A 22,026-nucleotide genomic window follows, 5' to 3' on the forward strand; every position below is an offset into this window, starting at 1 on the left:
TTTCAGGTCCCCGCCCTGCGGACCGCGTCCTGTTCGGGCCTGTCCCTGGCTATGTGCTGACTCCTGAGCAGTCCTTGTCACCTTTGCTCCAGGCGTTCCTCCCGCTGCCCTGACCGTCCACGCCGGCAAGGAATGGCCTGGCGTTCGGGAAGTGGGGAGGGAACGTCCAGTACACTTTCCAGCATCAGCAACACCTTTTTGGAAAAAATAAGAAAAAAAAAATTTTCTTGTCTGATGGCTGGGGGCCCGCGTGCTTCTGGCGTGCTTTGGTCAGGGGGTCTAGGGGCTGTGGCCTGCACATGGGAAAGAGAAAAGACTTGCAGGAGAGACGTGTGGTTGCCTCTCTTGAGGAGCGGGCTCTGGGGCGGGCGTCCCGGCTGTTCTGTGGCCGCTGTGATGTTGGCTCTGGGTTCTCTCCACTGACGGACCACTTGTCATTGGCAGTTGACTCCGACAAGCGGCACGCCAGCGACTTCACGCTGTGGAAGGCGGCGAGGCCCCAGGAGCCATTCTGGGGCTCCCCGTGGGGCAACGGGAGGCCCGGCTGGCACATCGAGTGCTCCACCATCGCCAGGTAAGCCTCACCTGTGCTGATCCGGATGCTGGGGCAGTGCCCGGCTCGGTTAATGGAGCGTGCATACGCTTTGATGTTTTTACAACCACATCTTTGGTGCAGAGCAAAGAAAGTGAAGTGTCTTTATGAGGAGAAAAAGCTGTGAACTCGGGGTTTTTATGATGTGAAAACAGAATCTCAGTTTCTGTGTGCGTTGGATTATCACGCATTTAGAACTGGACTCCGTTTGGTGTGTGCAGAGGGCTGGCAGGAGTGACCACAGGAAGGGTGTGGAGATGGTGTGGCTGGACCCGGGTAACTCCCTGCTCTGCCCCGGGTAACTCCCTGCTCTGCCCCGTGCCTTGCAGTCTGGTGTTCGGAAGTCAGCTGGACATCCATTCAGGCGGCGTGGACCTGGCGTTCCCGCACCACGAGAACGAGATCGCCCAGTGCGAGGCCTTCCACCAGTGCCCGCAGTGGGGGAACTACTTCCTGCACTCTGGTGAGTCACGGCTCCCGCCGCCTGCCCACTTCTGTCCCATTGGCTCTGCGAGTGCTCCACCGGGTGCACCCACGTCTGCTGGTCGGTCCAGCCCGTCCTAAAGGAAAGCAGCCCTGAACACTCCCGGAAAGGACTGATGCTGAAGCTCCAATACTTTGGCCACCTGATGCGAAGAGCCGACTCACTGGAAAAGACCCTGATGCTGGGAGAGATTGAGGGCAGGAGGAGAAGGGGGCGGCGGGATGAGATGGTTGGATGGCATCACCGACTCGATGGATGGGGGTTTGAGTAAACTCCGGGTTTGTGACGGGACGGGGAGGCCTGGCCTGGCGTGCTGCAGTCCACGGGGTCGGCAAAGAGTCGGACACGACTGAGCGACTCAGCAACGAAAGATCACCCAGGAGAGCAAGAAGGAGCTGTCCTTTCAGTCGTCTCTGACTTGCAGTCGGTCGCACATGAGCTTCTTTGGATGGGAATGCCGAAAATGTCTTTTGGAAGTGAAATGTGAGCTGAAGAGAATTCGGAAAACAAGCTGTTCCGTAGAAGCTCCTTTCGGTGAAGCTGCGACGAGGGGTCTCAGCGTGCCGCCGTGGCGACTACGACTGCCGGCCTGGAGCTGTGGCAGCGTCGCCACGAGCGTCTGTCGGCCTCTGAGAGCGCCACTCTCCGCCTCACTGTTTAAGCAGCTCGTGATTAACACCAGCCGTCCGCTCCGAGGAGCGCACAGCAAGTGGGGAAGCGGCGGCGTCCTGAGCAGGCGGCTCTGGAGTCTGCGTGAAGCCCGGGGGCGTGAGCGTGTCCACGTTCTGACGGAGGTCGCGGGGCCACCGCGCTCGTGTCATGGCCGCCCTGGGACGGGCCCTGGAGCTGTCCGAGGGCAGGCGTACAGGGCTTTGGTGCAGGTCAGGTCGGGAGACGCAGGTGCTCAATGGCGTGGGCACAGGCACCGTCTCTGTGAGTCCCTGGGTTCAGGAAACTGGATTTTCCTGGCTAGGTGGTACTAAAGGCAGCAGCTCCAGCTTCAGCATGTGCGGAAGCTGCTTCCGGCCCGCGGCGGGGTTGTCGTGGTGACCGGGGTGCGCTCACTGCTGCGTCTGCTTCACCCCAAGTTCACGCCTGCTCCCAGCCCCGAGCTGCCCAGCCCCCAGCCCCGAGCTGCCCAGCCCCAGCGTCTGCCCTGCCGAGACCCCCTCACAGTCCACGTGACCCCAACCTCGGTGCTACCCCGAGGTCGGCTGAGTGACGAACCAGGCTGCTGCCCCTGGCGCCAGAGCTGAGGTCTGGTGTCCACTTCGTGCACTGCTCAGAGCTCGACAGTGGCCGGAATCACTTCCTCCTGTCGGACCAGCGCCCGATGAGCTGTTCCTCTGGGGCTCCCAAGCGGGGACCGGCAGGGCCCCCAGGACCCACGTGTTTCCTGTCAGGGACCCACACTTCTCTTCAGAAGCCTCGTGGAACCATCTCCTCCGGGTGGGGGACTCGGGAGAGCAGAGCGCCGCAGCCCGTGCAGGGAGGAGTCACAGGGCCCAGTGACGCAGTGCTCCCGTCCCTGGGCTGGGATCAGGTGACCCCGTGTTAACTGCTGGTGTTGCTTGTGAGGACATGGGGCCTGCCGTCAGCACCGGCGCCCCGGGTGACTGCGAGTCTAGGCGCAGGCGGCAGCGGCAGCGCTCACGGAGGTCCGTGTGCACACGCGTGGGTCCCGTGGCTCAGATGCGGGCAGGTGGGAGGGTTCACTCTGTGTTCTGGAGGAAGAGTGCTGTGTCCCGACACCTGGAGAAGCGATCTGTTTTCCTGGACTTCCCAGGCAGTGCAGTGGTAAGGAACCCACCTGCCAAAGCAAGAGACGTAAGAGACGCGGTTCAGTCCCTGGGCCAGTCAGATCCCCCGGAGGAGGGCATGGCAGCCCACTCCAGTGTTCTTGCCTGGAGGATCCCAGGGACAGAGGAGCCTGGAGGCTGTGGTCCTTGGGGTCGCAGACTTGGACACGACTTCGTGACGTCACACACACGGGGAGGTGGACGTGGAGTTCAGCAGTCGGATGAGTTCCGTTCTCCAGATGTTGTCGGTTTTGTAAAACGTCCGTTGCACTTGGTAGAAGCCGCACGCTGCTAGGTTTACGTATTCAGGGTCAGGGGCTTTTCTAGAAGCTGCCCTGTAACCAGTTCTCAGGAAAGTTGGCCTTGGGCAGCCTGGGGTGAAGTCACATCAGGAGAGGTGGACGGACCCTGTGCCGAGAGTCACGTCAGGAGAGGTGGACGGACCTTGTGCCGAGAAACCAGTTTCCTGGGAAGTGAGCCTGGTACCCAGGCGGTCCTGGAGGAGGTCCTGGCTCGGATGGAGGCATCCTAAGGGGTTTGGGTTCCCCGTCTTTCACATATACGGGAGTGAGATGGTGCCAGGGTGGGGCACATCGGTGAAACAGCTACCGCGGGAAAGTGCTCAGGGCTGCCAGGCCTGTGCTCTGTGGAAGCAGAGGGCATCCCCCCCGGGGGCTGAGTCGGGTCCCCCCCGTTTGTGAGTCATGGGAGGGGGAGGGTGGTCCCCGCTTTGTGACACCTGGCCAGTGGGTCGGGGGGCCCTGTGCCGGCGCCCACGAAGGGGCAGTGAAGGGCAGGGTCCCCGGAGGCTAGGCTCTGGGAAGGGCTCCTCCTTCCCGCCTGGTGAGGAACGAGCCACTGTGCTCTCGTTTCAGGGCACCTGCACGTGAAGGGGGATGGGGAGAAGATGTCCAAGTCGCTGAAGAACTATGTCACCATTAAGGTAGGGTGCCTCTCGGGGCCCCCACGTTCCCGACGCGTCGTGGAGGCTGCCCTGAGCAGGAGGCCCACCCCGGGTGCCCGGGGCTCTTCCCCTTCCTGGTGCGGTCGCTGTGGTCACGGCTGCACTCAGGCGCCTGTCTCCATGAGGTCGAGACCCAGGGCTTGGGACCACGTTAATTCACATGCAGACTGCAGCATCCCCTGGGTGGGCCTCCACGTGGCTGGTGTGGGGGGCTAAGAGGACTGGGAAAGACTCCTTTTCCACACTCCGGGAAGGAGCGTCAGGAGGCGGACGTGGATGCAGAGATAACGGGGTCAGATGAATCTTCATGTAGATCTCAGGGGTGGCCTGGTGAGGCCTGGGGACCTTCCTCAGAGCTCAGTGTTTCTGAGTAGAGTACAGTCTGCAGCATTCAGACAGGCGCTGACCACACTGAAATACAGGCACCCACGCCCGTCCTCTCCCGGCTGAGCCAGGCCGTCCAGCCAGATGAGCAGGCGCAGCGTGGGGCGGGTGCGGCCGCAGGTGGGTGGGGAAGGCTGTGCAGGGAAATGTCCAGCCGGAGGGTCAGTGGCTCCTCTCACCCGTGTGCCCCCCCAGGACTTCCTCCGCTCCGCCTCTCCCGACGTCTTCCGGCTCTTCTGCCTGCGGAGCAGCTACAGGTCAGGTGAGCCGGCTGCATGGCCCAAGTCCCTGACGGCTCCTGGGGACCCTGAGACCCGGGAAGCAGCCCCAGCACTCGGCCCTCAGGCCTGAGACCCCCTCCGCCGCTCCTGCTGCGTCCTGAGCCGGGCAGAGCTGAGCGGGCCCAGGGCCTGACCAGCAGCCTCAGCAGTGCCGCCCCCAGGTCCAAGGTCAGAGGGGGCAGCCCCTCCCTGGCCCGTGGGCGAGGCTGCACCTGTGACCGCCCTCACCCCGCAGCCATCGACTATAGCGAGGGCGCCCTGCTGGAGGCCAGGAGCCTGCTGCGGGCCACGGCCGCCTTCATGGAGGACGCGCGGGCATACCTGAGAGGGCAGCTGGCCAGCGGGCCCATCCAGGAGGACGTGCTATGGGAGAGGTGGGTGCACAGCGAGGGCCCTGAGGTGTGAGGCGGGTGGGGAGCGGGCCTGGGAGGCTGTTGAATCACGTCCAGGACACGGGGGTGGGGTGGGGAGGGGGTCTGCGGCTGATGTCAGGGACGGTGAGAAGCTGGGGAGATGACGGTGGCGAGAGAGGAGGAGGCCGTCGGGGTACCAGGGGCTGAGGCCGCCAGGTCTGGGGGCTTGGCATAACCCCCGGGGGCCCTGGAGAGTGGTAAGCCTGGACTCCTCCGGGGCCACTCGGGAAGGGGCGTTGGGAGGAGACAGATGAAGCAGCCTGCTGGCCCCTGTGGCGGAGCGCAGCACGGAGCCGAGCACCGGGCCCACAAGGTCTCGGGAGCCATTGGCCACGGGCCCCCCAGGCAGGGGTGTGGGCGGGTGGCGGCCTGCTCACAGGCAAGCAGGGAGTCCGTGTGTCCGTCCGCGGAGGGCCAGCTGCGCTGCGTAACGCAGCTCTGGGTGCAGGAGTACGCACAGCAGAGGTCTGCGTCTCCAGCGGGGTTGCTCGGGGCTCTGCCAGGCCTCCCCTGTGCTCGGGAAGCAGGGGGTCCTGGGGCGAGGGACAGCAGGGAGGAGGCAGCACCCCAAGGGGCTGGTGATGGCCGGGTAGGCGTGCGGGATGTGTGAGCGAGGGGCCCGCAGGGGACCTGAGGCTGCAGCTGGGGACGTGGGGGGATGGACGACAGCCCTGTGCTCTCCTCCCCCAGGCTGGGCCACACCAAGGCGGCCGTGCAGGCGGCCTTGGCGGATGACTTTGACACGGTGCGGGCAGTGGACGCCGTCATGGACCTTGTCCACCACGGGAACAGGCAGCTGAAGGCGGCCACCGAGGTAACTCCCGGGACGCGCTCGCCAGCCCTCCAGGCGGCCCCGCTCCCAGCACAGGCCCCCAGGGCTCCCCACGAGCAGTCACCTCCCGAGGGGGGCGCAGGGGGCCTGGGCGTGGACAGGAGCCCTGGATATGCCGTCGCCTCCCGGGCTCCGCGGAGTCTGAGTGGGTCACAGCGATGTCAGCTAGGGGAGGAGGCCGCGGTGAGACCCCAGCTGGTCCCCGGCCCGCCCGCCCCGGGCCAGGCTCCCGTGGAGGCGCGTGACACCCGGGGACCACCTGCTGGCTCGGGTGCGCGGAGCAGCGCCCGGCCTCCCTGGGGGCCGCGCCCCCGCGCCCGCCCGCGCTGACCTACCAGGGCCGCGCTCTGGCCTCTGAGCGCCCTCCCCGGTGGCCGTCACAGGAGCCCCGTGGTCCCCGGAGCCCCGCCGTGCTGGGAGCCATCGTCGCCTCCGTGGAGCAGTTCTTTGAGACGGTGGGCATTTCTCTGGCCGAGCGACAGGTATGCTTGCCTTCTCTTTTCAGTCCTGTTTCGGGACTTCAGCTACGTGTAACAGACGCTTCCTCCCTTCATAAATGCTGGTTTTAATATGTAACTATAAGGCCAAACTTTTTACATGTGTAAGACGTGTCACGGTCCTTAAAGGCGCGCACACAGAGCTAGCACGCTAGCTGCAGTGACGGGGTTCTGAGCGGACCAGCGTCCGCCATGACCAGTGTGCTCCGGGCCACTTGTGTCCTGTAGGGAACCCCCCGGTGGACGCAGCAGCTGCGGTGAGCACTGTGGGCCCACCCATCAGGGTCCCCGGGGCGGCAGAGACCCAGCCCCTCCCCGAGGGGCGTCCAGCCCCGGCCTCTGGTCCCCATCTGAGCCTTCCTCAGACTTGCAGTCCTGACACCTAGGCGCCGGCACCTCTGCATCCACCCTGTGCCGGAGATGGGGCGGGGCCTGGACGCCGGCACCTCCCAGAGCCCACCCTGCGGCCGAGCTCCGGGCCGGGCCTGGACGCTGGGAGGAAGATGCCCCCCAGGCCCTTGGCTGCCGGTTCACACCCGCTCACGCCTACGCACCAGCTCACACCCCCGCACACACCACTTGCCCCAATCACCCCGACACACCCCCGCACCCCTCAGTGTGTTCCAGGGGCGGGCAGCCCGGCCGCCCTGCACAGCCTGGTGGAGGAGCTGGTCCGCTTCCGGCTGAAGGTCCGACAGTTCGCTCTGGCTTCCGGGGAGGCCCCTGGGGAGGCGCGGCGGCAGCGGCTCCTGGAGCGGCAGCCCCTGCTGGAGGCCTGTGACGCGCTACGTAGGGACCTGGCCGTTCATGGCATCAGCATCAAGGTGAGCGCTCTGCGGGGCCGGGCTCAGCTGGTGTCGCAGACGTTGGCGTCTCTCCTGGGAGCACACCCGCCCCCTGCTCGGGCCTGCCCCTGAGCCCCGACACCTGCCCGTCCACCCACCTATCGCCGCCTGCCTCCCCAGGACAGGAGCCGCTCGTCCACGTGGGAGTTGCTGGATCCGAGGACAGAAGACCCCAAACCCAGGAGCTGAGGACGGGGGAAGCGAGGCCGTGGTCTCCTGCCACCGTTCTGCACCCTTTAAGTCACAGTAAAGCCTTCATGTGAAAGTTGCTGTCGTGGCTGTTTTCCCTTAAAATAAACCAAGCCGACACCACCCCAGCACCCCTTTGGTGTGAGCAGAGGTGCTGCAGAGTGGGTTTCCTTTCAGCACCGACGCAGTTCAGTGCGATCTCAGCCTGGAGATGGGACGGAAGCCCCACACGGGATCCTGGGGAGGGTGGGCAGGGTGACCCTGCGTGAGGGGCAGTGTCGGCCTGGGTCTGTCAGTTTGCATGTGCTGGGTCTGGTGACAGTAACCCGTTCCCCAGGGAAGCGTAGCAGAGGAAGCCCCCGCAGGCGCCCAGCTCCCACGCGCCACGCTCCCTCAACACTGGTTCTTGGGGTACCAGCCCGAGCAGACGCCCTGGGGCCAGGGCTGTGTGAGGGTGTCTGGGTGGCGCGGTGGGAGCCGGCAGGGTGAGCAGGGAATGAGTGGCCGGCGGCATCGCCCTGTCTCCCTGTTGTCGCAGGCGGGGAGCCCCAGCTGTGCAGGGCACCGGCAGGAAACGGGGGGCCCGCCTGCTGCTCCGGCTTTCAGCCAGGCTCCCAGTTCGTCCAGAACTGGTCCATGGCTCTGCCCCGGGCAGCAGGACAGCCTGGCAGCCACGTTAACTTCATCACCGACTTTGCTACCCCAACAGGCAGGGACCCTTGTTCTAGAGGAGGGGCCCGTCCACAAGCTGGCCTGCGGCGAGGGACCCTGCCGAGCAGAGTGAAACCCCCGAGGGCAGGTGGCCGGCCCCTGGGGGAGGCTGACAGGCGCTCAGTCCTGCAGGGGACTGGCCGACGGCCGAGCCGGACCTGCCCCAGGGGCCACTGTCCTGGGGGGTGGTGTCCTGCCTGGAGCTGGTGAACGCCCGGGTTTGCAGAGGAGCCAGGGGGCAGGCACTCCCTCCATTCAGGAGCATCGCCCAGCTGCCCCGTCAAGCAGAGGGGTGCAGAGACGCAGTGGTTCCTGTGACTGCTGCCTTATGTCCTCCATGCGGAGAAGCTGCTGATGCCGGGCTGATCACTCTGCTTTAGCAGCATGACAGGCACCCGTGGACCGCACTGGCAGCTGGTTGGGCAGCTGTGTATTCATCCCCGTGTCTGAGAACGTCCTCGCTGAGGACCAAACTGAAGGTGAATTCTGGCTGTTTGAGAAAAAAATACACAACTCTCTCCAGTGAAATCAACCACATCTGCCTTTTAATAATGACTGGATTTAGGTGTAATTCCCCAAAGGAAGAAAGGTCCATGACAGCAGTGAAGCTTTTCTACCATTAGGTGTAAGCGATCCACAATTTTAAAGAAACCTTAACTCCAGCCTATTCAAAGCAAGTGGGATCTTTTGTCTGAACACAGAGCAGGGATCACTGAGAACAGAGATGTACGGACTTGGGCCAGGCCTGCCCTGCAGAAGGCACATGGATAGCGCACTCAGCTGTAATCGACCCCTTGGAGAAACGAGACGGGCCACCAAGCGCCACGCAGGCCGACCCCATGCCGACAAGACAACTCAGTAGAGAGAGCGCGCGTTCTGAATGTTCCCGAGAGCAGCCCCCACCCTGCCCCGAGGCAGAGGCCCCGCTGTCCTGCCCCAGCAGCGGGTGCAGGGCAGCTTGGGCCCGCACCGGGGACCTGACCTGGGAGCCCTGGGCACCCCTCTCCGTGGGCCTGTCACCACGCCCGCCTTTGCACGGACACGTGAAAGTGAGGTGTCCCAGAGCTGCCCTGCACACTCGGGGGCGGGGTTCGTCATTTCCTTCGGTGGTTTTCCCAGGGGCCTCCAGCATTTCCAGTTCTGACAGATCACTGACTATTCCGGAAAACTTCAGCCAATTAACCAACCGATGCTGAATATTTCTGCCTGGATGTGTCCGACCTAATAACTGTTTAAAACGCCAAAATGAGCTAAAGAATGAACACCACAGCCTTTGCGGGACCTCAACTTAAAAAGAAAACATGATTCACACACAGTTGGGAACGAGAGACGGGACCCCCAGGAGGCCTGCTAGTGAGGGCCCTTCTCGCAGGAACACGACGCTCAGACGCGGGGTCCGCTCCAGGCAGCAGCGGAGCCCACGGCCCAGCTGAGCCGCTGTCAGACTCGCGTCACACGATGCTCTACGTTCTTTTCTGACGCCGCAGAGGCTGAGGGAAGTTCACCAACACCGTTCCGTATCAGTTTAGGCAGAAAGCGCTAAGTTCCAAACTGTCGTCGTGTCAACCTGCACAGCGCAGACCTCTCGGAGGACGCGGGCAGACGGCACCTGCCCTCCAGTGGCTCCGGCTCAGGCCTCGAAGAGCCTGCGGAAGGCGGGCCCGACCTCGGCGACCATGTCGGAGGTGGTGGTGGCGCGTCCGTGCTTCTGGAAGGCCTGCTGGCTGCACTGCCGGGTGAGGGCGCAGGCGCCGAAGGCGGCCACGAGCAGCGGGCTGGGCCTGCAGGGAGAGGTCTCAGGGGCGGCCACCGCACCCTGCGCGTCCTGCCTGCCATCCCGGGACCCACGCTGGTAAGCTCAAGTCTAAGGGCCTCCGAGGCAGCCTCCCTACAGTGACCACAGCTGGTCACCGGGATATGGACGATCCTGACGGATGAGCGTCAGAAACAGCTGTGCATGTGGGAAGGGTCAGGACACCGCTGTCGCCCCAGGTGACCACACACAGCACCTGGTCAGCGTCAGCGCCCACTGTGTTCTAGGACCTGGAGGATGCTGAGGCCGGGCACACCTGCTAGCCATGTCGCTCAGACCCCCAGGGACACCTGCTTGATATATTGCTGAGACCCCCCCCCCCCCCCCAGGGACACCTGCTGGCCACGTTGCTCAGACCTCCCTGGGGACACCTGCTCACCACGTCACTCAGACCCCCCGGGGGACACCTGCTGGCCACATCGCTCAGACCCCCAGGGACACCTGCTTGCCTCGCTGGACCCGCCAGCACCCTGTCTGTACACACCCCACGGGTGTGCCGGTCAGGTCTGCGGTGACCCTGCAGCCTGGCACCATCACTGTGGCCAGGATGGGTGCAGAGCAGAGGTCTAGGTCCCAAGGGGTGGGGGTGCCCCAGCTCCCTCTACACCATCTGGGGAGGGGCCCCCCAGCTCAGAGCCCGGCTGCCTCGTGGAGACTCATCTGTCAACACGAGCTCCCCCCCGCCTGCGTGTCCCCCACCATGACAGCTGTTCTGAGAGCAGGTGCTGCAGAGCCCCAGGCAGCATCTCCCATACCAGCAGGGGCGGGAGCAGAGAGAACCACCTGTGCCCCGGAGGCCATCCAGCCAGGGGGATGGGGCTGCTTCCTGTGGCCAGACCAGTGGCAGGGATCAACCCGGCCAGGCCTGGGAGCTCTCCCCATGACACCGGTGTTTCACCGGGAGCATTCCAGTCTGCTCCTTACTATACGCACGAGCTGCTGAAACAGGAGGAACGAGACGGGACTTACCCGCCAGTCTTCTGGGGGCCGGCACGGAGGGCCCAGTGTGCCAGGACACCCAGGGAGCCCGACAGGAGGTCCCCCTGCCCCCCGCACCTGCGGCCGCTGCCCTCCTGGCTGCACACGAGCACTGCGGAGAAGAGGACGCATTGGGGGCGCCCTCCACCCCCCATCCCCATGCGGCAGCCTCCAGGCAAGTACGGCAGGCCGCCGCCCCCCAAGCAGCACCCAGGGTCTGAGGGGACAAGCACGCCCACCCCCAGGGCCCCTGTCCTCCAGGAGACTCGGAGCTGGTGGCGCCCCGGCTGGGACTTGTCTGCACCGTGAGAAGTTTCTGTTTCTTTGAAAATGTCTGAAGCAGTCATGACTCTGACTGTGTCAGGGATCAGAGGACCTTCTAGCATCTGAAGGACCCACAGGCCTCAGGGTCCCTTGGAGAATGCTCGCTGCGTCTCCTATCCAGCGTGTGTGCGCGTGTGTGGTGTGTGAGTGCGTGTGTCTGTAGTGAGTGTGTGTGCGAGTGCACACACGTGCCCAAGCCTGTGCTTCTCTGCCTCCTGGTTCCCATGACCCGGTCAGCAGCCCTGCGTGTCCAGTTGTTTGGTCACTGCCTGCTGGGCCTGGTGCCTCCGGGGGACTGCAAGAGCAGGAGGACCCTGCAGGGAGCAGAGGCGTTGCACACTGAGCCCGGAGACCCGGTGAGGACACGGGCAGGCGGCCCCCAAGGCTGTGCTTGGTGCCTGGGGGCTCCCGCGCTACCGGCCGCTCCTTGGCGTCTCCACTTTCTGGGTGCTTTTGTAAAACTTAACAAGCAGCAGGGAGACACTCAGTCCCCGTGTCTGTCTGCAGTGAGAGGGGGGGCGGCCCTCCCTGGGCCGTTGCACACGGCAGGGAAGGAGCATCAGCCGCCACGCCGGGGCCAGCCCGAGCCAGCACGCCCCATTGAGACCACCTCCCTGTGCAGAACACCGAGAAACAGGACAAAGCCAGGCTTCCTGAGGTGCGGACAAGCGGTCCTCCTGGGGCTGGTGCCCAGCGTGGCTGTGCCAACTGACACGCGGTGTGACGTCTGTGGCCACTCACCCTGCTCGCCGTCAGAGATCATGTCCTGCTCCCCCTTCTGCACCACGGTGACGTTGCCCAGGGCCTGGCTGAGTCTCAGCACAGCTCCGTGACGGTCCCCGCCATCCAGGGGTGCCCCCAGCTAGACAGGACCAGAGACACGGTGCTCATTGGACACGGAAGAGCCCGTCTGCCCGGGTTCCGACTCGTCTGGGGGCCTGCGGGGCACCTGCCAACAGCCCGACGAGCTCAGCCCTGAGGCCCAGACCACCCATGCTCCAGGCGGACAGTAACACAGCCCTCAGGGCAGAAACACCGCAGGGTGCCTGCCCCGACCTGGTCCCGGCAGAGTCAGGACCCCGGCCCACGGCACGGAGTCTGCAGGTTTGCCCGAATGACAGCTCTGAAGGACAAAGAGCAGACGCACATGGGCAACACGTAAGGACGCTGGTGGACAGACGCAGCTGACCCTTCAACCATTGTGGTGTGAATGGCACGGTCCTTACACGTGGGCTTTCTTCCACAGTAACTACAATCAGGCTGGCCGAATCCACGGAGGCAGAGCCGCAGGTGTGGAGGAACCGCGCGGAGCGAGGGCCGACGGAGGGACCCTCAGGCTCTCAGCAGCGTGCAGACGGCAGCACCTAGCCCCACGCTGTGGGGTCAGTAGTGCGGTTTGATCTCGTCCTCGCAAACCCTATGACGTGGACCCCGTCCTACCCCACCTCTTAGAGGAGGGGACACAGGGCAGGGACGAAGCAATCACCCAGGGGGGCCCAGAGGCCGGGCTGACCCCCGAGTCCACCACCCAGCTTTCACCCTGTCAAGGACGCTGACCGGAGGATGCCGTGGAGTGCACACGGTCACCTGCCGTGGCTGGCTGACTCACCACGGCCTCGGACAGTCTGCTGAACTCCACGTGGTTGGGGGTGAGGACCGCCTTCCGGTAGCCCTGGATGAGGGCTGGCTGCTGGGCGATAAGCCAGAGCCCGTCCTGCGGACGAGGACTCAGGTCATTCAGGAGCAGCCACAGGGGCTGTGGTGAGGAGAGGGCAGGGCAGGGGCCATACTCACTGCGTCGATGACCACGGGGATGCCCCTGGCCTTGGATGCTTCTAGAATGCCCTGCAAGAAAGGAAGGCAGCTAAGCAGTGAGCAAGGCTCTTCTCTGGCTTGATGCACGTGTCCTAGAACTGACTGCGGCTATGGTGCGAACTCGGTGAGCACACGAAGCCACGCGGCTGCGCTCCGTGAGTGAGCACGCCGCCGCGCACACCTCCTGCCGGAATCGCTGAAGGAAAGCAGGACGCTGGGTCCCGGAGAAACTGCCTCCCTGAGGCGGCCGCGCGGCCGGGCCTCTGCCTCCCTGAGGTGGCCGTGCGGCCGGGGGTTTTCCTGTCGTAATGTATGAGATTTTCACACGCATTCAGCTCATTCATTTCAAGTGTACAGTTTGCAGCCATCACCACGATCAGCTTCAGGATGACCTTTTCATCAACCGAGAAAGGAGCCCCATACCCTTTCTGCCTGGCTGCAGACAGGCTGTTGCACAGCTCACACCAGACGGCGACCTCGCTCAGGAAAGACCTACTAAGTGTCTGTGCCTGGGCAGCACCAGGGGAGCCGAGAGGGGCGAGCAGAGGGCAGGCCCGTGTGTTAGCTGGGGCCCGGTCCGTGCCACAGACGCTCCAGCAGGTCTACGCTGGCTCACTCCCAACCTCTAACTCACACGCTGCAGAGTAGCTTTTATTTTTTTTTAAAGATAAACACACTAAAGGTTTTATTATGAATTTTTAAAAATAACAAAGAACTTGAAGCACAGAGAACCCCGACTTTCATCACCTTAAATTCACCCCCAATCCCTCTTGATACAGATTATGTTTTCACGTGTCTATAAAAATCACTTTTATTTTAGTATTTTAGATACAGTATTGCTTGACTGAGCACAGCCCACGTGTCTGTAAGATGGTTCTAAGAAAAGATGAAAAGTATTCCAGACAGATAACATGTCAAAGTTTGCTTGCGTGCTCGCCATCTGGGCGGGTGAGGACAGGCCCTCCACATGGACTGTGTGTAAACAAGCACCCCCTTGCATCAGTCGCCGCCCTCGGCAGCTCGGTCCCTGCGGGGCCGGCAGTGAGTCTGTGGGTCCAGAAGAACACACGCGCTGAGAGGCTGCAGAGGGGTGCCCCCGACCACACGCACTGAGAGGCTACAGAGGGGCACCCCCGACCACACGCGCCGAGAGGCCGCAGAGGGGCGCCCCCGACCACACGCGCCGAGAGGCCGCAGAGGGGCGCCCCCGACCACACGCGCCGAGAGGCCGCAGAGGGGCGCCCCCGACCACACGCGCCGAGAGGCCGCAGAGGGGCGCCCCCGACCACACGCGCCGAGAGGCCGCAGAGGGGCGCCCCCGACCACACGCGCCGAGAGGCCGCAGAGGGGCGCCCCCGACCACACGCGCCGAGAGGCTGCAGAGGGGCGCCCCCGACCACACCGTGTGTGATGACTGGTCCGACTGTCGGCGCCAGCGTCACAGACCCTCTCCCGGGTCACAGTGACAGGGACGCCCCCGGGCACCAGCTGTTCTGAGTCCCGCGCCAACCAGGCCCGTGCAGAGTGCTCCGCAGACGTGGCTCTCTGTGACCAGGGCACGCTGCCCTAACAGGAGCGCCAGACCGCGAGCTGAGCAGGCTGCTGGCGGCCCTGGCAGGGAGGGCACCGCGAGCCTGACCCGAGCCGGGCCACTGCGAACACCGCTCGGCCCCAACACTGGGACCCGCATCACGGCGGGACCCGCAGTGGCCGCCCCAGCCACAGCACGAGGGCCCGCGCCTGGTGCGGTCTTGCTCTACATGCATCTCTCCTCACACCCCTTCCTCCTCCGTCCCCAAACCCCAACTCCCCCACCACGAGCCTCACAGGATGACAAGCAGCAGGAGACATGATGCGCATCAGACTTCCCGTGACCAGAGCAGTCTCCTGGGAGAGGCCGCGGTTACCTTGACGTTCTCCAGCAGAGCGTCATCCCTGCCGAGGCCGGGCCCCACCACCAGGGCGTGCAGTCGGGGCAGCCACTGCTCCACGTCGCGAACAGCCTCCGGGCCATCCCTGAACAGGAAGAGACGCCCCATTGGCTTATTTTCATGCTTGTTTCCTTTACTAATCAAAATACAGACTTTTGGCGGATTTCCCCCAGGGTCCTTTTCCTGTCCCAGGACCCGAGCCGGGGCTCCTCCAGGACCGTCCACCCAGCTGCAGGACGCCCTCCTGGCCTCCCCCATGCCCACCGCCCCCCACTCCCATCTGCTCCCTGCTGCCTCCACACCAGGCCCTCCCCCGCTACCCACACCCCTGCCTCCCAATTTAAACACCATCCACCCGGCCCTTCTCCTCCGCAGGGCACCCCCAGGACCCGACAAGTGCCTCCCTCTGGGCCCCAAGGGCTTATTCTCAACACAGTGGCCTGACAAGCCTTTTAAAGCATCAGGCTCCAGCAGAGCCTCTGTGACGTTCAGAAAGCCAGGTGGGCACTTGAGCAAACCGTGGGCTCCCGTCTCATATAAGTGAAAGCCAGAGCCCCTAAGATGAGGCTCACGACCACCGTCCGGTCGCCTGACCCGTCCTGAGCGCCCATGCGGAGCGCCTCCAGCGGGAGCTGCTACACTCTTTCCGCACCTCCCCGCGTCTGCAGGCTGCACTGGACGCCACGCCCTGTGCCACTGCCCGCCCCCAGACTACGCACAAGCGCACCTGCCTTGCGCGCACCCCGTGTTCCCTGTGTGGGACGCCCGTGGCCCCCGCCCCACTCACAGAATGGGGTGCACGATCAGCTCCGGGCTGTAGGCCTTGATCACGGGCGCGGCCTCCTGGGTGCAGAACACGTGGGACAGATCCGCGCCCTGGGGGAGGGCACAGCAGGCGGCTCAGGCCGGGCTCGCCTGACAGCCCGCAGAGCGCGCGGCCCTCCGCAGCCATCCCGACCCGCAGCACAGTCTGCAGGCGCGCTGGCCGCCGCGGCTCGCCCACCCAGCACGAGGCGGATGAGAGGGTGCTGGCCAGCGGCAGAGCCTGAGAAAGGCCTGGAAGGAAAGGCGGACACTGCCGCCACCCAAGGAGCCTGGCGTGCTGCAGTCCAGGGGGTCGCCAAGAGCCGGACATGACTGAGCGACTGAGCGAGGGGCAGGGCGCCAGCCACCAGGCGGCGTCACCGTGAGGTCTGCGGGCTGCAGGGTCCACCTCAGGTCCCCGGGCCACCAGGCCTTCGGGATGCGCGTGATCAAAATGCCCAGGCAGTGGCCGCGGTGAAAAGGTGTCCACTGCTTGTGCGAGGCCTGAAAAGGCAGCCCGCGATCACTGTGGCAAGGAGCACTTCTAATAAAACTTGAATTTAAGAGAAAAATGAGTCCCCATCTGAGTTACTCTGTGGCTACACAAAAGGTCAGCGTAGATTTAAACGTGTCTGTCACCCGGGGTTACCGGAAACGTTATTTAGATTTCTGTCAGAAAACATCTGCTGCAGTCATATTTAAATGATCCGACGTTTTCACTAAAAAAATCCTAACAAAGAAGCTATAAGCAAACATACCACTTTGAGAGCTGAGATTGCTGCAAAATAGGGGGCTCCAGTGTACCTAAGGAAATATTTACAGTCAAAAGTGAGAATGAGGCAAGCACTACCCAGACCTCAACAGAAACCTGTCTCCTAGCACACACTAGTTCAGCAAGATTTCTATCAACTGAAAAAAGTTTTTCAATTCCAGGAATAATTAATTGTAAAATATAATAGTATCTACAATATCAGCAAAAATCATAAACTTTCTAGGAATTAACCTTATAAACACATGGTAATTGTACAGGGAAAAATTTAAAACCTGTTAAAGTATAGCAGAGATAGACACTTGATGAGATGACTTAACATTATAAAGACGACACTTCTCTCTAGACTAACAGAGACGTAGAAAGCACTGGAGTTACGGGAAATGCCCACAGGTGCACGTGAGAGAAAAGGCAATACCGACTGAACAAGACTGGGGCTCTGTTGGCAAGGAGGACGGGTGGGGACGCGTGTTGGGGGAAAACCAAAAGGCAAAAAATCTGGAGGTCTGAGAAACCAGCGAGAGTTCGCCTAAGGCCCCTGCAGAGAGGGAGTGTGCTCGAGGGGACCACGGACCACCTGGACTGGCCGGTGCCCCAGGGGCAGGACCCAGCCCAAGAGCAACAGCAGGCGGAGGCCACGATCCCTCGCCCAGTCAGGGTCCCCTGCTTTCTCTGCTGTTCAATCAAACGTTCCTCATGGAAAATACTGCCATAGTATCAGCTGACACTTGGAAATGATTCCTGGAGTCCAGCTAGACAGACAGACGGATGGGTGGATGCTGCATCACTTACTCCCGGCAGCCTCCCACCACGCCGATCCTCCCGTCCTGCCCTTTGTGCTTCTTGGTGGTCAGGGCAGGGACCACGCTTCTCACCAGCTGCAAAGTGCTTTCCATGTCCTTTACTGAGTGTGCTTTATGCAGCGAAAATGCTCTTTTTAACACTGAAAAACAGGAAAATGTTCAGAAAAGTAAAGAGCTATCAATATATATAAAAAAAACAGACATTAATCAAAATACTTCCCAAAGCTGACTTAACATGAATGCTGCAGACTTTTATTCAGCGGTTTCAGGATTTCATTTCCACAACAAAATGAGGTTAGAAATGACACAACACTAACAGCTGTGCTAAGGTACCAGACTTGCTCTGAAACCCATCAGACGCCTTGAAAACCTACTTAAGCCTTGAGAAAGCTTTCCTAAGCGCACTGCTGCTCACTGAGCTACACATACTCACCACAATCCTCCTGCAAGCTTATTAGGTCCCCCCTCCCCCTTTGTTACTCCCACTGTCTATTCAGGCCAGACAGGTTCATGTTCTTCCCGATTCAGTTTTCTAGTCTTGGCTCCCATACTCAGGTAAAGATACAAATCAAGTATCTAATCAACGGGAAATGGCATTCTAAATAAAGAACACATCTTACACTGGGCTCAAAGTGGTTTTTTACTTTTCTGGCCATGCCACAAAGCACACAGGATCTCAGTTCCCTGACCCGAGATTGAACCTGTGCCCCCCGACCCACAGTGGAAGCATGGAATCTTAATCACGGGACAGCCAGGGAAGTCCCCAAAGTAGCATTTTAAAATAGTCTGATCCCTGAACTTTCTATAAACAGCCAATTTTAATCGGCCTTTCTTGAAAAACTTCCTGTGCTGTATGTTTTGCCATATTATTTAAAACATCTCAACTGTGAGAGAAATTCTATGTTCCGTAGAGCCCAATGTATAAATGGGTAATAAAGCACGCATTTTCTCTAGAATTACAGGATCTGTGCTGATACGAACAACACTTTCACATAAAAGGCATCCAACATTTTTATCTTCCCGTTATCTTGGCAGTGGAGAAAAACTACACGTGGGTCATAAGGTCAAGTGAAGATCAGAAGCTGACTCAGCTCCATATGGCAAAACAGCTTGATCTTAATATTGCTCATACTGTTTTACTTTTCATTCAACAAAATTATTCAAGTAATATTCTTTAGTGAGTAGATGTAAATGCCTCCTTAGTTGATACATCAGATGCTTAGACCCCAAGATGTAAAAAGAATATCAATTACCATCCAACCAAACACCTTCCCACTTTCTTCCAAATCAATACAGGATTAAAATTCCAAACAGAACCTCTATAAACCTTTGGCCATGAAAAGGCACAGGAAGGTTTGCTCAACCATCAGCCTAGCCACTGACCCTTGATTCCGGTCCAACCTGACACACCACCGAGGTGCTGGGCCGACAACCAGCTCTCACTCCTCGCCCCCGCCTCGGTCCCGTCTGCACCCCGAATCCCCAGCCATGCGCTGTCCTCCCAGCGTGCACAGTGGCTGTGAGACACAGCTGTGTGGGCACCCCGGCCAGCTGCAGGACGGGAACCTGAGCTGCTGCAGGAGAATTTAAGGGCAGCCCTGCCAACCACTGACGGCCCTCTGTGCGGTCAAGTGCTCTCCAGGCGCCTGTTTGAACATGACTGGTCAATGTGAGCACATCAGAGAAAGGCAGCCCCTCCAAATACCCCAGAACAGTAAACACGGGTGCTTTCTAAAGACTAGAAGCTGAACCTAAACTTACCAGTCACTCGAGGATTACGCTGGGTTCCTTAGAATGTTCTGGCTTTATCAGTTACCATTACTTTAATCTAAGCACCTAGCTTCACACAAAATACCCCTAAGACTACCCCTCTACCTCAGCCTCTGCAGAATGCTGTAGGTAGGGTTCCCACCTGTGACTTAAGGGCTGGACTCCACCCTCAACCACCCCGGACAGAGTCTGGCACAAAATAAGCCACTCAGTAAACGTCTGATGAATTAAAAGCATCGTGGTTCACTCTAGCGGAAGCCAGTTTATCCTTCTTTTACAGAGAAGGAAACTGAGACTCAGGACAGACCTGCGAAGACGCCACGGTTACGAATGGATAAGCCTGGGCAGAACACAGCATTTTACCAAAATACTGTCATTTTCAGGCAGAAAAAAAATTTAATCAAAAAAAAAGTCAATCACACCACCAACCAAAAGACAAATCAAATGCTTCTCATGTGCCTTCTGAAAGCAATGTGTGATGGGTTAAAAAAAAAAAATCACTGCTGGAAAAAAAAATCATATCACTCTTGAGAAGTACAGGAGTTTTAGTTAACTGCAATCGTATGAATGCAAAGCACAACTCACACTGCTCATCCATAACACTCACCTGAGATGAACACGTGTTCATGAAAGAGCCAAAGGAAGATCAATTAAATTTCCCTATGCTCCACAGAAAAGCAAGTTTCAGCTAGCTCTCTAACATACACCATTTGGACTTTGCCACAGAAATGCTGAAACATGCACACCAAACCTAAGGATAAAAAGGCCTTGAGGAGAGGCAACTTGAAATTTACCCCATTAAGCAATTTGTCTTCATACAATTCTGAATCTGGAGGAACAGGTCAAAGCTGTCTGGTTTTTGGGTTAAACGAATGTAGCTGAGGAGAGGTAAATAGATTCCTTTACTCTGGGCTGTTTTCTGGAGTTACTTGCCACTCACAACTGTGCGATCTCCAACAACTTCATGTGAACTGTGGCTAATTTGGAACCAGTGACAACAATCTTTAAATTAACCTGGAGATACCATAAGGCCGGGAGGGGAAGTCAGTGACCTGCAATTCTGGGTTTTTTTCTGGTAAAAAGTTCAGCAAGTCGGCCTAATGATGAAACCTCAAGCAGACTCAAAGAGAAATCTTGACAGACCACAGCAGAATGTATGGATTTTAGGTAAACAGCGACCAACAAAATATCTCCAGACAAACCGTGGCGGAGGGGGCGTGCAGGGGGCGGAAGGGCCCGGGCAGGCGTGCCCGGGGGAGCGCAGCAGCTGGGGGAACTGGGGTGCCCAGCACCCCCAGAGCGCCGCCCCGGGGGGCCGCTGCGAGGGGCACGGCCAGGGTGCGTCTCCCCGTTCCGGCCCCTCTCGGGGCGAGCCTGGCTCGGAGCCCCCTCTTTACCGCGGCGGAGGGCGGCAGGCTCCCCACTCCGTCGTGACAAGGGGGGCCCCAGGCCAACCGACCGTGTGAAGAACGTCTCCACAGACTCGTGGGGACGGAGGACGCGCTCGTCCGGTTCACCCCGCTCCTCCTCCCGCCTCTTCGGCAGCCGAGGCCGGGCCCTCGGGGTCACTCGGCGGCCGCCCACGCCCCGGGGGCCCCCCACGGCGGCGCCCCCCGCCCGGGCCCGCGGCCGAGTACCTGCGTCCAGCGGCGGCCCGTAGAGCGCCAGCGCGGCCGAGAGCACCGCCACCACGGCGGCGCCGGCGACCGCGGCCCCTGCCCGGACGGCCATGCCCCGGAAGGCCGGCAGCGCTCTTACCTGGCCGGCAGCCCCGGACCGCCCGGCAGCCGGGACCCACGGCCATCCGCGGACTTCCGGGCTCCCGGCCGCCCCCGCGCCGCCTCGGGGACCGCCGCTACGGCGGACTTCCGGGCTCCCGGCCGCCCCCGCGCCGCCTCGGGGACCGCCGCTACGGCGGACTTCCGGGCTCCCGGCCGCCCCCGCGCGGCCGCAGGCGTCACAGCTCTCTGCGGACGTGCGAGCTGTTCGCCCCGCGCTCTAGCCGGAAGCGGGCTTCACTCCCGGGAGTCTCTGACCCGGGCCGCTGCACCACGGGCTGGCCTCCGCCGGTCCCTGAGGACTGTTTTGTTTTGTTTTTAAGAAGTATTTATTTTCTTTATTTGGCTTCACCAGATCTTAGCCGACAAAGGTCCGTCTAGTCAAGGCTATGGTTTTTCCTGTGGTCATGTATGGATGTGAGAGTTGGACTGTGAAGAAGGCTGAGCGCCAAAGAATTGATGCTTTTGAACTGTGGTGTTGGAGAAGACTCTTGAGAGTCCCTTGGACTGCAAGGAGATCCAACCAGTCCATCCTAAAGGAAATCAGTCCTGAATATCCATTGGAAGCACTGATGCTGAAGCTTAAACTCCAATTCTTTGGCCACCTGATGCGAAGAACTGACTCATTGGAAAAGGCCCTGATGCTGGGAGGGACTGGGGGCAGGAGGAGAAGGGGACGACAGAGGATGAGATAGTGTGATGGCGTCGCCAACTCGATGGACATGAGTTTGAGTAAGCTCTGGGAGTTGGTGATGGACGGCAAAGCCTGGTATGCTGCAGTCCATGGGGTCACAAAGAGTCAGACACGACTGAGCGACTGAACTGAATTGATCTTAGTTGGTGCATGTAGGATCTAGTTCCCTGACCAGGGATCAAATCCCAGCCCCCTACGCCGGGAGCATGGAGTCTTAGCTGCTGAACCACCAGGGAAGTCCCTCAGCAGCTTTCTTAAAAACATCAATAAAATAGTCAGTGAAAACTTGGCTTCTGGTGCTGATCGGCTGAGCTATGACTGATCTCCTGCCTCAGCTGTTGCTGCATCAGGAGGAGGGAGGATGGGCTTCCATAATGTCACTGCAGCCTTTTCTCATTGGTCAGGTTGATGAGATCAGGGAACAGAATCATTAAAATCGCTGATGATGAAAGTGCTCCTCACGTTGGTCACGTTTGCAGAGGGCGCTGTGTGTGTTCTCGCGTAAAATCCAGGAGCGTATTTCTCCATCCTTTCTCCCCGCATTTACCAAATAAGC

General features: G+C 60.6%; 2 protein-coding genes across 11 annotated transcripts in view; one reads left to right on the forward strand and one right to left on the reverse strand.

Moving 5' to 3' along the window:
* CARS2 (cysteinyl-tRNA synthetase 2, mitochondrial) overlaps positions 1 to 7,356 on the forward strand; it is an 18,879-nt gene extending 11,523 nt beyond the window's left edge. For 6 of the 7 annotated variants that reach the window (XM_025263081.2, XM_044927078.1, XM_044927080.1 and 3 more), the window contains 9 exons: positions 445 to 574; positions 922 to 1,055; positions 3,751 to 3,818; positions 4,419 to 4,485; positions 4,740 to 4,878; positions 5,608 to 5,731; positions 6,133 to 6,231; positions 6,864 to 7,070; positions 7,217 to 7,356. In XM_025263081.2, the coding sequence (XP_025118866.2) occupies positions 445 to 574; positions 922 to 1,055; positions 3,751 to 3,818; positions 4,419 to 4,485; positions 4,740 to 4,878; positions 5,608 to 5,731; positions 6,133 to 6,231; positions 6,864 to 7,070; positions 7,217 to 7,354 (1,106 nt within the window). In that variant the 3' untranslated portion in view covers positions 7,355 to 7,356. Of the gene's footprint in view, positions 1 to 444; positions 575 to 921; positions 1,056 to 3,750; positions 3,819 to 4,418; positions 4,486 to 4,739; positions 4,879 to 5,607; positions 5,732 to 6,132; positions 6,232 to 6,863; positions 7,071 to 7,211 lie in introns of all 7 variants that reach the window. The other variant, XM_044927075.1, reaches the window with a different exon arrangement.
* Positions 7,357 to 8,514: 1,158 nt separating this feature from the next.
* On the reverse strand, positions 8,515 to 20,915 carry NAXD (NAD(P)HX dehydratase). 4 transcript variants are annotated; one of them, XM_025263086.2, is made up of 10 exons: positions 20,757 to 20,913; positions 17,218 to 17,368; positions 16,415 to 16,460; positions 15,640 to 15,728; positions 14,829 to 14,937; positions 12,901 to 12,951; positions 12,716 to 12,820; positions 11,848 to 11,968; positions 10,774 to 10,894; positions 8,515 to 9,772 (listed from the first exon to the last, which is right to left on the reverse strand). In XM_025263086.2, exons 1-10 carry the CDS (start codon positions 20,800 to 20,802, stop codon positions 9,622 to 9,624), a joined length of 990 nt encoding a protein of 329 aa, XP_025118871.1. In that variant the 5' UTR covers positions 20,803 to 20,913; the 3' UTR covers positions 8,515 to 9,621. The 4 variants fall into 4 exon arrangements, with proteins under 4 accessions (XP_025118871.1, XP_025118870.1, XP_025118872.2 ...); XM_025263085.2 differs by having other exon boundaries at positions 20,636 to 20,847; XM_025263087.2 differs by lacking the exons at positions 8,515 to 9,772; positions 10,774 to 10,894 and adding an exon at positions 10,933 to 11,420 and having other exon boundaries at positions 20,636 to 20,862.
* Between the last annotated feature and the right edge of the window lie 1,111 nt (positions 20,916 to 22,026).

The sequence above is a fragment of the Bubalus bubalis genome, chromosome 13 (genome assembly GCF_019923935.1).
Source record: "Bubalus bubalis isolate 160015118507 breed Murrah chromosome 13, NDDB_SH_1, whole genome shotgun sequence".
NCBI classification, from domain to species: Eukaryota; Metazoa; Chordata; class Mammalia; order Artiodactyla; family Bovidae; genus Bubalus; species Bubalus bubalis.

What these genes read in the sequence shown, in the direction of transcription:
- NAXD (XM_025263087.2), bottom strand. Translation starts at nt 20,729, where the DNA reads ATGGCCGTCCGGGCAGGGGCCGCGGTCGCCGGCGCCGCCGTGGTGGCG. An exon ending in GTGGTGGGAGGCTGCCGGGA is followed by an intron (nt 16,461 to 17,217) that starts GTAAGTGATGCA and finishes ATATTTCCTTAG; the next exon opens with GTACACTGGAGCCCCCTATT. An exon ending in GCAGACTGTCCGAGGCCGTG is followed by an intron (nt 11,969 to 12,715) that starts GTGAGTCAGCCA and finishes GGTCCTGTCTAG; the next exon opens with CTGGGGGCACCCCTGGATGG.